The sequence below is a fragment of the Drosophila ananassae genome, chromosome 3L, assembly GCF_017639315.1.
Source record: "Drosophila ananassae strain 14024-0371.13 chromosome 3L, ASM1763931v2, whole genome shotgun sequence".
Lineage (NCBI taxonomy): Eukaryota > Metazoa > Arthropoda > Insecta > Diptera > Drosophilidae > Drosophila > Drosophila ananassae.
In genome coordinates, this window is record NC_057929.1 from 17,651,621 (window position 1) to 17,664,666 (window position 13,046).

General features: G+C 46.6%; 2 protein-coding genes across 2 annotated transcripts; both read right to left on the bottom strand.

Moving 5' to 3' along the window:
- Positions 1–6,026: 6,026 nt before the first annotated feature.
- LOC6493994 lies at positions 6,027–7,679 on the bottom strand. Its single transcript, XM_001961141.4, has 3 exons — positions 7,661–7,679; positions 7,345–7,470; positions 6,027–7,292 (listed from the first exon to the last, which is right to left on the bottom strand). The coding sequence occupies exons 2-3, from the start codon at positions 7,458–7,460 to the stop codon at positions 6,167–6,169; spliced, it is 1,242 nt and encodes a 413-aa protein (XP_001961177.2). The 5' UTR covers positions 7,461–7,470; positions 7,661–7,679; the 3' UTR covers positions 6,027–6,166.
- Positions 7,680–8,054: 375 nt separating this feature from the next.
- Positions 8,055–12,711, bottom strand: LOC6493993 (E3 ubiquitin-protein ligase Topors). Its single transcript, XM_032450239.2, has 4 exons — positions 11,953–12,711; positions 11,407–11,891; positions 9,949–11,348; positions 8,055–9,675 (listed from the first exon to the last, which is right to left on the bottom strand). Exons 1-4 carry the CDS (start codon positions 12,304–12,306, stop codon positions 8,684–8,686), a joined length of 3,231 nt encoding a protein of 1,076 aa, XP_032306130.1. The 5' UTR covers positions 12,307–12,711; the 3' UTR covers positions 8,055–8,683.
- Between the last annotated feature and the right edge of the window lie 335 nt (positions 12,712–13,046).

A 13,046-nucleotide genomic window follows, 5' to 3' on the forward strand; every position in this document is an offset into this window, starting at 1 on the left:
CTTCGAGCCATCAGTTTCAGCTTTCAGTGTTGGATTTTTGCGCAGTTTTTCGCTCGTCTTCGTGATATTGAAATTGAAATTGTGTATTGCAACAGAGTGCATTGTGGATGCAACAATGCACACGCTACCGGCTCCTAGTCCTTCTCCTGCTCCGGCGACAATTGTATCGCATGAAATGACAACCACTTCCATTAGAGCAGGGTCGCAATCCATTCACAGGATATTCGAGAGCGAGTAATTAGGCACGAGAGCATGATTAATTAGAATCGATGGATGGCCAATTGACAGATGGCATAACGAGCAAGGAGCCGGAATCCATTATTGATGGACGTGCATGCATCAGGAGAGCCCATGCTGCCCCCGAAAACCAGGACACTTGGCTAATTGCTCAAGGAATGTGTTCAAGGTGGGAAACGGAGCATTTCAGGCCGGGCCAGGCCAATACAGACAGGGCTGCTAAAGGGGCAATAATAACGAATTAGCCAGCAATTTCAAGTGATGGGCTGGCCGAACTAAATAGAGAGGCTGGCCACGAGAGTTGCTAGGAAATCGATTGGAATTTCACAGGACTTTAATTGAAGAATATTGCCCTTTGGCTAAATTGAATTTAAATACCACACGTCTTGCTTTTGGGCTTTATTTCAATGGGCTTGTACTGAGTTTCCTTCAACAAAACTGACTAAACACACCTCCCAGAAGGATCATCTGCAGGGGGGCCCCGAAAACAAACTATTTCCAGTCAGACAAATGGCGTTAAGCACATAATAACCAATTTCTCTAAATACGGCCATAATTATGAACGCCTACTCACCCACACTCTCTCCCACCCTTCGACATGCACAAACACATGTACACTTTCGCTGAAAGGATCCTTCCTAAGTATTGTTGTATTTCCTCCTTACTTTTGTTTTTGATGTTGTTGTTGCCTACTTCATTTGGGCGCGCTTGTTCTCGCGAACTAAGTTTTTGGCTAAAAAGAGAAGGCGAAAGGCAAGTGTGAGCGAAAGTTGGCAGAACGCGGGCAGGACGAAGGGCAAGGATTTATCGTAATTAGGCATGCATGAGCATATGCTGTCGTCTAGGCTCAAGGATGACTCTCATCCTTTTCCATTTACTCGGCACTGAAACAAAACCGTCAAGGATCTAAAAAATATTGTAATAAAGGGTGTCCTTTCAGATGCATTCTAAGTCTCTTTATTCCACAACTCTTTCTGTTTCCTATAAATTTCGATTGATTTTAGTCTTAAATTTTCTCTCAGTGTCGGCAAACACAGACTAAGGCAAACACTGAACGAGGAGGTGGGGTTGAGGCCGGGTAAAGGGCCAAGGAGCCCCCAATGTACATAATTAATTGTGCTGCTGTGTTGGCAAACACGCGGGCGCCGGAAAGTAGGCAACACGCTTTTTTTCGGCAAACCGTCCGCCATAATTGATTGCCTCATGCACATCACACAGAGCCGTTGCGAAGCCAAAGCGGTATGTCATTGTGTGTGGATTGGTGTGGGTGTATCTGAGTGTGTGTGTGTGTGTGTAATTTCCGTCAGAGCTACAAGTATTTTTAAACGAATATTTCTTTAATTAGTTCGCTGCTAGCAGAGCTATTTGCTGTGGCTCAAAAGGGGTTATAGCCCGGTCTCAACTTGGCTATGTGTATGTTACTGTGTATATCTAAGACCTAAAAGGCCAAGCCACAAAAGACTTGACCGAAAATAATAATGCACAAATGTTGCCGCACCGCAAGTGTTTCCAGGCAACATACACACACTCCCACATGGCCGTTGCCGAAATATTTTCTTAAATTAACATTAGCAACATTTGGAGCTGCCATTAAGACGGTCGCCAGGCAGCCATTTCAAGAATCTCCTTCTTGGTTTCTGGACCCCAAAAAGGGCATTCCGGCCATACAGTCTAGATCCAGTAACTTGAACTTTTCAAGGTCGTATTTTAAGAATTTAAAGTTCTATAACCTATATGCTTTAAATCAAATATTTTTGATATTACTTTAGACTCTAACAAAAAAATTATGTATAAAAAATATAACCAATTTTAGGCGTAGATTTTAATTGAATATTGTAATTATATTTAAATGTTTATTATTTTTCTTTAGAATGCCCATTTCCTTCATGGAAATCCCTACTGTATCACTTAAGGCCAACTCCATTTAGTGACCAAAACCAGTTAAGCGTCAACATTGTCGTTTCTGGCAGTGTTTAGTTTGGCTTCTTTAAATTATGGTCGGCAGCCTAAGCAAACTACCTTTTGGCAACAACCGGAGGAGGGGGAGCAGGAGGTGTAGCATTATTACCTGGCGCCAGTCAAATTAGCAAGAGCATAAAAAATTACGTATACGCAGCGAGGACCTTTGGGTTGGTTTGCTTTCTCGGTTGTCGGTTGTCGCACGTGTTCATAACCCGTTGCTTTGTAGCTTCTAAAACAAAACGTCAAATGTTTGCATAATGGCGAACATTAACATTTAACCTTGGAGCACAAATTACCGGATTCTTGTCACCTCCGCACCACACGCACCACCGTTTCCCGGAGTCCTTCTGCCAAAAAAGGAGCGAGAAAAGTTTGTTGTTGTCCGCAACTTTTTTACCTCAGCAGGCGGCCTGCCGCTCTGGCAGACCCATAAAAAAATCCAGCGGAGAGACATCAACAGCTATGGAACATATGCGCCATCGCTGCTGATGCCTCCGGGGCCGCCACCTCCGCCCACTTCGATGATGATAAGAGTAGAGTGCGGCACATGGCATCGTGGTATCGTGGCGTTCTGCCGTTCTACCGTTCTACCATGTTGCCATTCTGCTATTCCGGCATCTTGGCATCCACTACAATGGTATCCCGGTGTCCTGGCATCCTGGCATCTCGGCCGCCACCGCAGCAGCATGACGTCGTCGTCCTCTCGTCGGTGGCGGTGGCGGCGGCGCCTCGTGATAAATAGCTTGATTTTAAGCGAAAGGCGCGGGAGTAGATTTATGACACACGCATTTTCCGCTCAGAAGGCTCGCAAAGAAAGTGGAAAGTCAGCTTGGATGTGAAGGCTGCCTCCAGGAAGGGAGAACGCACGAAGATCGAATGTCACGCAACAGGCAAGAACACAATGTAATGTATCGGAAAATCGACCATTTGCGGTATAGTCATATTTATTTCGTCTTTAAATCCTTGGCAGTTTAAATGATATATTTTATCAGAAAATATTGTATTCTGGTATTCATTTAAAGAGATTTGATTGACTTTTAAAGGTTATATTTAGATTTGTTTAAGGTAGTAGACTAATGTCACGGAAAAAATGTTTACGTTTTTTTTCTAATTTTTTTCTGTTTAATATTTTATATTAATGCAGAGTCCACGAAAGAATGGTGAGCTAATTCGGGTCTTCCGAAGTCATCGGAAATAAATATATCAAAAAATTTATTATTATGTTGACCATATTCTATTAAACTTACTAACAATAAACATTTCTATTAAACTTACATGTAAATAAAAAATTTAAAAAAATGCTGGAGTTTTGAAAAAAAGGTACTCAGAATCAAATTTTTTCCGTTCATAAAATGTTAAAAAAAATCAATTTATTTTTAACGGCTACGTATTTAGATATGTGTAGGTATGTAAACAATTAGTTAAATTTTTAGCCAAAATGGTTGAATAGTTATGAGTCAGGGCTTTTTTGAACCCATTACATTACCCATTACACAAAGTTACATTACCTTATGTAACTTTCATAAATCCACCCAGTACGAAAATTTCTTGAAAAATGATGTAAATACTTGTATCCTTTTTGAGCCACTAGAAGTGGCGACAATTGTGGACAAAATTGAATTATGAATCCTTGAAGGAGAAGGAGAGTAGGAAAATGCAGAAGTTTTTGATTGAGCATTTAAAGAAATACCGCGATTGGGTTTCGTGTTCGCGTCCGGATTTGATTTCGAATCGCGTCGCGGTAGCCATGGCATTCAAGGCAATTTCCTCGCTACTGCCATCCTTCGAGGGACTCGACTAAGCTGCTTACACCGGCACACCCACACATCGCCAAACACGGCGGAGAAACCTCAACAATTTCAACATCCGGCTTCCGCTACAATGTAATGGAAACTCAAGAGGAAGCCCGCGCCTTCGAGCTGTGCCAACATATTAAAGTTAGCGACTGCCGAAAGGGGCAACGGCAGGAGGGCAGGACTAAATTATTACAAAAAATTTTTAAACATAAAATACTTTTCTTTATACCTTAATCTTTAAGAATCAAAAGTGTACATTGTTTCTTATTTATAATAAAATTAATTATTACAAAAGGAAAAGGTAAAAACTTCTACAAAAGTAATCAATACTTTCTCCTTGTGCAGAAAGAGGATCTAAAGGATGAGGACTTCATACCCAATAAAAACAGTTCCCGAAAGTGTCGGGTGCGGAAATCTCAGGCCCGGCACAAAAATAAACCGAAAGTGGCACATTGCAGCTGGATATCGAGAGGGCTGAGAGCAGATTGTCGAGCCATTTGAGAGGGTTAAGAAAAGCTAAGGACATCCAAAATGTGCCCCGTGGAGTATCCAGCGGGCGACAGGTGGCCCGGAATCCTCACATAAATCAGGACCAGAAAACGCGGCCTCTCAAATGCCTGCTCATAACTCCCGCACCGCATATCAGTTTGGCAGGGGCGGTCTTGATTAATTGCTCGCTGCGGCGAATGTGGAAATTATTTTAATTTTGGAAAGCCACGCGCATAATTCGAGATACGCTCGGAAGTGAACACTTATGCGAGATAATTCGTTGGGGTCGGGAATCTCGACCCTAAACAGAGGTATATATAAATATTTTATGCAGATCGAGTCAGTCATTTTCATGAAATGCACATTAAACTGGCAGGATAAGAGGCGCCGACGAGCCAGCGGTGCGTATACGTGATATCTGAAACGTTTAATTCGAATGTTGGTGGAATGTTGGTGGGACGGAGGAGAGGCGACGTGGCGTAATTTGCAACTCAAACTTAAATCCGGGAAGGCAAACTACTCGCAGGCAGCCCAATATGCCAAAATGCAATGCCAACTGGCTGGATGGCTGTGGAGGTGGGAGAAAGTTTTGAATCGTCTCGCTTTTATTTCTTTGGCCTAGCTTTCGGGCCAAGTCAGCAAGTCAAATAAAAAGTTTTCCGTCAACATTACGCAAATTAGTTTGTCAGCCGACAAAACCCTAATGACATTTCAGACTGCGGAGCAACTTTTCCACCAGGAAGACTAAGGCCAAGTCAATCCAAAATCCAGGCGATGATAGAGTCCTCCAACTGCAGCATCCTACTGGGCTTGATATGGCATATTGGATGGCCCCCTGGCAATTATGATGCGGGCCCGAAACTTAATTCGATTCGATTGGGTTCGGTTCGATTTCAAGACCTCATTCTATATGCATTAATGCTTCTTTTCGCCGACGAATCATAAAATCAAATATGCATTGAATTACCATGTACGGCCAGGACAATTATATTAAACCATACCTTTTCAGCCAAGAGCCAAGAGCCGAGAGCCGTCAGCCCAGAGCCCAGAAAACAAAAGTATGAAGAGGGCATGAAAGGAAAAAAAAAGGAATATTTAACTCAATTTGCTGGCCGTAAATTTGGTACCACAAGCAGCTGTGTTGCCGGCGACGAACCAACGTAATTTCCCCCCCAGACCTCATCCAGTGAAAACCCTAAATCGGCCGCATTTTTCACTCAACATTTTCCTGGGGAGCATTTTTTCATTTTTTTTGCGTTTCGTTTTTTTTTTAGCTCTCGTTTATGCGCAAAAGTGCGTGTAATTCAATTTTTTATGCGCTGCCAACCATCGGGGGCCGTAGCCATGTGACAAGGAACGAGTGTGGAGTGGGAGGAGGCGCAGGACACGGCCACGACAGTAGCCGTGCTGCTACCTTTTCTGACAAAATTAAGACAAAGGAAAGTATGCGCTAAAGGCATATTTGGCACGCAATTTTCACGGCATGTCCTTATTGATGGGCAATCCCTTTTCAGTTATCCAATACCAATACCATTGCCATTATCAATTTTTGATGTCTTTTTGCATTGTTCTGAACCCTTTGGAGCGCATTACTCCCCTGTTGTATTATACATGAGAATATAAAAGTATAAAGTCTTAGTTGGAAACAAATTATGGCCAGGGTCCTGCTTTCGGTCCCGGTCCTAGTTGGGTTGATGGCGGACGCGCATGCCGGCATGGCGGCGACGACGGTTCCGCTGCCCGGCAGCCGTGGCCAATATGTTTTGGACCAGCACCGATGGATTGGCCGCTCCTCCTGCCGATGTAAGAGGATTGAGAGGCACGCCGCCGCCTCCGATCGATATACTGCGTGACAGGTGGGGGTTGGCCACCGTGAGAGCACGCCCGCCGGGCAAATAGGGGTCTACCCTACTGGGCCCACCTGTATCGTACAGGCTGCGCTCGATGGCCACTTCCAGTTCCAGGTCGTTCACTGGCACACTGTGCACTATCCCCACACGGGGGGCAGGGTTTGATGGTGGTAGCCCAGGGCCCTGGACAGCGGCATGAATGGCGGCCTGCAACGTTAGAGGTGCTGGCTGAGCGAGAGGATTCGATTGTGGTGGCTGTTGTAGCTGCTGCTGCTGCTGCTGTGGTTGAGGTGGTTGCTGTGTTGCCGGTTGCTGCGACTGCGGCTGCGGCTGCTGTTGCTGCTGGGATGTCAACGGCTGGTCTGGTCCCGGCGAAAGTATTCCTGCTGGATGCGATCCAGCCGACTGAGTTGCTGCTCCTGCTGGTGTCGTAAGTTCCGACATGTCGCCATCTAGGTTGCGGCGTAGCTCTAAGACCAGCGGACGATTGAAGTGTTCAATGACCATTTCGTCCAGTTCCCCAGCATCCTCGTCCTCCAGCATCAGTTCCGCTTCGAAGCCGGAACAGTCGTCGGGATTAATGCGCCGGGTAAAGTCGACGAAGTTCAACAAGCCGGCACCACAAGCAAGTCTCTGCCGCTCCCTGGCCGCTGCCGCGGTACTCGGACCGTCGTCATCCTCAGAACGAAACTTGTACTGGACACTGCACTCGTAGGATATTAGGTCGTCGTACGGCGAGCGGGCAAAGTTGATCAGCTCGTGGATGAAGTGCTTGGTCTTGGCACCGAAGTAGCTGCTCATGGCATTAAGGAATTCCGAGCTTTTGATGCCAACCCGAGGAAGCAGACTCAAAACGGTCTCGTACACATTCAGCACGGCGCTCTTGTTGGCCCTCAACAAGATGGACACATCGCGGTTGACAAAGTCCATGACCCTGTGCAACTCAAAGGGATTGCGGCTGCAAGAAGGAAATCTCTCTTACACAAAGACTATCTCCATGGAAGACTTACCTGAAGTACTGCGGCGACCACTCACGAAATCCGCGCGTCTTTAAATCGGGCAAGGAGTACAGGCCATTGGCGTAGACATAGATCCGCCAGTGGATCATGTGACGGGGCACCATCATGAGTCGATAGCTTTCGAATAAATGAAATGTATTAGCACGCAAACGTCTCACATCAGCAAAATGCAAGTGTCAAATGGGAATTCTCCGAACTGACAGGCGTGTTGACAGTTTCATGTCCAACGTTCCAGGTAAGATTGTTTCTTTGTTTTCAACTGGTACTTGACTCCCGATCGTCTCAATCTAATAAAATAAATATTTACCTTAGAATGAAGTTAGGTTTTCAATTTCACAGAAACCACACGCACACCAGGAATCTTTGGGAAAAGCAACCGAAAATATGGCGATGGGCTTTAGGGGCACTTACTAACGGTACGATATGCAATATCCATCTTTAGAGACCTTACACGACGAGAGAAAGGTGACGTTTATAGGTTTTAATAATTAATATTAATTAAAAATATCAACTTGGTTCATCTATCACTTCTTTTAGCCTTAATAAACGTGGATAACATTTTATTCTTTTAAATATTTATCTTAAGTTATTGCACGCTTTCGTGATGGAATTTGGGAACTTACATACGCAACGATTTATTCTCGCCTTCTTTAGGGACGACACACACGAACCACCATTCAACAAATAAAATAGAAGTAGAGTTTTACATTTAATCATTACATTTATTATGCATTTGATTTGTATTATGTATGTTTTTTGTTTTCAATTTCTTTGTATATATTGAGTACACTAAAATCTTAACTGGCCACGCCCTTCCATGCAAAAAACATTAACACTCGCCACAAAAATGATCGGTGTGCTATATCTATGGTTTATAAGCTACGAACTGTAAAGATACTTGCAATGAAGTTTAGTTATTTCATATATTATGAATGGATAATCCTAAATAAATACATTTACAAATCGATGTGGGGACAGGGGGATTGGGGCTATCTTCAGAGTTTTAAAAGGGTATTATTTTGGGGATGGGTGGGCTATATGAGAACATTTGTTTTTATAATGCTGCGGCTACATTTATATATGTATGTATGTTTTTATATTAGAATAGACGTGAATATGTACAACTTAAAATGGCAATCCTAACGCTAGGATACAACTAAGATGATCTTAAGCTTACTCCTTACTTAAAAAGCAACTCGAGTCACTTCTGAAACATATACATTATAGATGTACTTATTTTTGTTTTTGGGTATTGTGGTATAGGATTCGGAACACGACAAGACGGAAACCAGTTAAACAACGTTTAAAATAAACTTTAAAATAGGTTAGCTTATGCCAGGGAAGCCAACACCAAGCCGACCATATCGTCGGGATCAGAGTTTTCCGAGTTCCGATCCTCCTCTTCCTCATCATCGTCATCGTCATCATCGCCGTCATCGTCATCGTCGTCACAATCTTCGTCGTTGTCCTCCTCCTCATCAACTTCTCCTGCAATGTCATCTTTGTCTTCATCTTCGTCACCGGTATTCTGTTTTTCGTCCTCATCTCCATTCGTCTGCTGATCTCCTGCATTCGCTTCCTCGTTTTCCTCCTCCTCCTCGTCGTCGTCATCGTCATCTTGCTCCTCATTGGCTGTAGCCGTATCCTCGGCGGCATCAACTTCCGCTTCTCCCACCACGTCGATAGTTGCCTCCAAGGGCATCGGTTCCTGGCTACCATCCGTCTCAATTTCATCGTCGCAATAAAGACCCAGAGGGGAATCTCCGCCTCCTAAATTATTTCCTCTGCGCGGCAAGGAGTTGCTTAAAAATCTTATGGAATCTTCCACGCCATCGGAGTGATCGTTAAACAATCCATCCATGTCCCGCTGCGCCCCATTGAGCGTCGAGAGCTCGATCAGCGAGTTGGCTATGTCGTGCTCCTCAATTGCCGCACCGCGAACCAGAGGATCCATGCCATAACTGACCGGAGGCCAGTTAAAGGAGTTAACTGGAGCGGAGCTGGTGCTTTCCGTTGTGCTACTGTAACTGTAATTGGACAGGTTGCTATTGCTGCAGCTCCGTCGGCGCTTCGGTTCACTGCATCCGGGCTCGATGTCCCCTTGAAGCGACAATGCCTCATGGGAAAAGGCCGGCCCTGGCTGCTGATTCTCCTCCTCGTCCTCGGGAAGCTGTAGCTCTCGTTTGAGTGGCTTGCGATCCTCCAAAGTGGCCTCCGCTTTCAAGGTAGCTCTCAATGCGCTCAGCTGCAGATTCTCGGTGCTGTCGTCATCCGAATCATCGCTACTGGAGGTGTCCTTGCTAGCGTTGTTGTTGCTGGGTCCTGTGATGAAAAATAAGACAATGAGTTCCACGATTTCTCCAAATAAGTAGCCAAGTTATAACAAATTTAAGACCATTGTTTTCAAATTGCATTGGAAATGAATCACTCTAACTGATAAACACTGTGACTCATCCAATGCAACTGCATATACATATAATGGAAAAAATTAGATACGAAACAATAATTACAAAAGATTAAGATATCAATCTCTTGCACTTAACAATAATAGATAATTAAGTATACTTTTTGAAGAACAATGTCCAAACAACTTACGCAATGTCCCACTGCTTTCTGCAGCAGACTCATCATCACTGGAGCTGCCTGAGTTACTGCTGCTCTCCAGCTCCAGCTGTGGCTGCTCCGCGGGCAGATCCTGCTCACGCTGCTCCTGCTCAGAGCTGGGTTTCCTTCGGCCTGCCTGCCGGCGACTGCGCTTGCGGCGTGCCCTCTTGGTAACTTTGGCTGGCCGCTTCTTGGTCGCCTTCGGTCGGCGCCGCTTCTTCTTTCTGCCCTCAGAGTTGGAACTGCTGGAGCTGGAGTCGTCGCTGTTGCTGGACAAGTTGAAACTGGAGCTGCTGTGGCTGCTGGGGTTGCTGACGCTTCTGGCTCCGAAATAGCTCAGATGGCGGAGTCGAGTGGCCCGTCTCTGGTCGTTCCGGCGCACCTCTTCCACCAACAACTCCCAGTTCTTGCCGCCCTTCGCCGCCGCACTCGTGCTTGGTCCCATAAACAGGCCCTGATCCCTGGAGCCCGCTTCCGCTGTGGATGGCGCATCCGGATTGGCAGTAGCCGAAGGTTCTCTCTGCTCGTCAACGAAAACCACGTCCGAGTCACTGTTGGAGTCCAGGCTCACTTGCTCCGGGGTGCGCAGGTGTGGGGGTTTCAGCTCCAGGACAAAGACGCACTCATCTTCATCGGCGGAACTGCTGCTGCTCTGGAGCTCAATGTGGGCGCTGACCGGAAGTGCTGCGCCCGCATTCCTCCGACTGGAACTGCTACCATCATTGATGGCTGCCACCTCGGCATTGGCGGCCGCATCGCCATCATCGATTTCGATAACCTCGGGCTCTGCCTCCACCTGCTCCGCCGGACGCCGCATGCTGAGGTTGATGGCCACCGTCTGGGAGCCTACATTGGAAGTTGCGGTGCGGCGGATGGATATGCCCGGCAGCTCACTGCCATCACTGGCCATCGTCACACTGAAGGAATGTGTGGCACTGGGATTAGTCACAATTACGCTGGTGGAGGGGCGACCGCCAGCAGCGCTCCAATCGTTCGATGACTCTGCATTTCCGGCCTCGCCGTCTGCGTCGCCATCGCCGACGTCTAGATGGAGTTCACTACCATTGGAGGATTGGGTCTCCACCATGTCCAGGAGGTCCACTTCCACCTCCTCGGCGACGCGAGCAGAGTACTGGACGACATGGTCGTACCCAATCATGTCAAAGGGCGAGCGAGCAAAGTTGAAAAGCTCGTGGATGAAGTGACTGGTGCGGTCGCCCAGGTATGGCGACAAGCGGCGCCGGAATGTGGGCCCTAGTATGTTCGTCATCGGCAGGATGTCGTTCATTAGCTGCATCACGGTACTGACGCTGTGCGCCGCATTCCTCAAGAGGCAAATGATGTCGCGTTGGATCCACGGCATCAGGCGATGCATCTGGGCGGGATTGTTTCTGTGAAATGGAAACCATTATAAAAAGAGATCGTTCAGAAATAAGTCCAAAGACGCACCTGTAGAACCGGGCACTCCACTGGCGGAAGTGTCCCGTGCTGCTGTCGCTAACGGGCAGCGCGTAGAGCTTTCTGTCGTAGACATACCGCCGCCACAGCTGGCTTAGGGAGATGTTCGGGGAGGCCGCCTCCTGGTCTTGGCGGTAGAAGTTCATCAGCTCCATGCGGTAGGGCTCGAATCGGTTGTAGGTATGTCGGCTTCCAACTGCCTCCTCGGCGGTCAATACGTCCTCTTCAGCAGCTGCGCCTCTAGCCACCAAGACGCCACCGCCTATCTCCGCTCCGGCTTCTATGTCGTTGGTCATCACGGCCTGATTTTGCACAAGTGGCATGTATCTGGGACGACGAACGATGTGAAAACGCACGTGCTCCTGCATGGAGGGCGATGTGGTCTGCACCGGATACCGGTCGTAGTCGTCCAGAGTCCGCACATTGTGGATGATGGTCTTGAAGGGCTGCTTGCACAGCGGGCACTCCGGTTTGATCTGTGGATGCCAAAGGAATAGGTAAGAAATTGTTATCCGACGGGTCATCGATAAGCCTTACCTTGCTCCACTCGCAGAGGCACTTGAAGCAGAACTGGTGCATGCAGGAGTCTGTGAAGCACTTGCGCCGGCAGCGCGACAGACAAATAGCGCAATTGGGCGGCGGCGAGGATCTGCCTCCGGCCGATGCGGACACAGATGCTGATGCGCTGGTCCCGGGCTCGCCACCAGCTTCCCCGTCGCCCGACTCGCTGCCACTCTCTGTCAGATCGGCGAACTTCATGGCCGCCGCTGGCAGTGTCAGTGTTCCTTGAGTGGTCGGAGGCAGGGCTCCGGGTTCCACGATCACAGAGCCACCCACGTCCTCCTGGAAGAATGTCGGGGCCGGAGCCACCTCCTCGGCAACCTCGGCCATGTTAGGACTACTTCGATGGCAGCCGAAATAAGATTGGAAAAAGTATCAAAATCGGAGTTTTGTGTCTACTCTGGCCTGCTCTTCTCTTCCTCTCTCTCTCCACCTTCTTCGTCGCCTCTCTTTGCCTCTCGCACGCTATATCATCTGGTTCGCAATTCGTTCTCGGGCTGTCTCATGCGTCGTTTTTGGAAGGCCTTTTCTGGGCCAGCGGCCACATATTCTGACTATTTTCCAATCCTATTCTATGGCCAAGAGTATCAGCTATCGGCCTGCACTATTTTCAGCCCTTTAAATACACAATAACACGTATATTTCGACGCCTCAAAACGCAGGAAACTCGATTTTTCTGCACTACAAATGTTACCGTCCGTTGTATGCCGGAAAATACCAACCACAACTTTTCACCAAAATTATAATATTTTAATGAAAATTATTAAATAGTTACGCCATAATTGCTATCTAGTTTTTCATAGTTGCGAAATAGTTGTCTTCTTTTCTTCTGAATGATAGGAAATTTCTAGAATTTGCCATGTAAACAAGCCTGGGGTATGTTCTGGTATATTGCGACATGAGACAAAATACATGAGACAGCAATGATTTATAGGCAAATACTGCTTTTAATTCATTAATTTACTTTTAATAATACATTTTAAGAAATTTTTTGTTTGAGAAATATTTGAAATCTTTATTACACTTTCTGTAATATTAGAGACAAATTTTAAATATGCCGCGCATTGTTT

What these genes read in the sequence shown, in the direction of transcription:
- LOC6493994 (XM_001961141.4), bottom strand. Translation starts at nt 7,460, where the DNA reads ATGATGGTGCCCCGTCACATGATCCACTGGCGGATCTATGTCTACGCC. An exon ending in TGGTCGCCGCAGTACTTCAG is followed by an intron (nt 7,293 to 7,344) that starts GTAAGTCTTCCA and finishes TCCTTCTTGCAG; the next exon opens with CCGCAATCCCTTTGAGTTGC.
- LOC6493993 (XM_032450239.2), bottom strand. Translation starts at nt 12,306, where the DNA reads ATGGCCGAGGTTGCCGAGGAGGTGGCTCCGGCCCCGACATTCTTCCAG. An exon ending in GCCTCTGCGAGTGGAGCAAG is followed by an intron (nt 11,892 to 11,952) that starts GTAAGGCTTATC and finishes TGGCATCCACAG; the next exon opens with ATCAAACCGGAGTGCCCGCT. An exon ending in TGGAGTGCCCGGTTCTACAG is followed by an intron (nt 11,349 to 11,406) that starts GTGCGTCTTTGG and finishes TCCATTTCACAG; the next exon opens with AAACAATCCCGCCCAGATGC.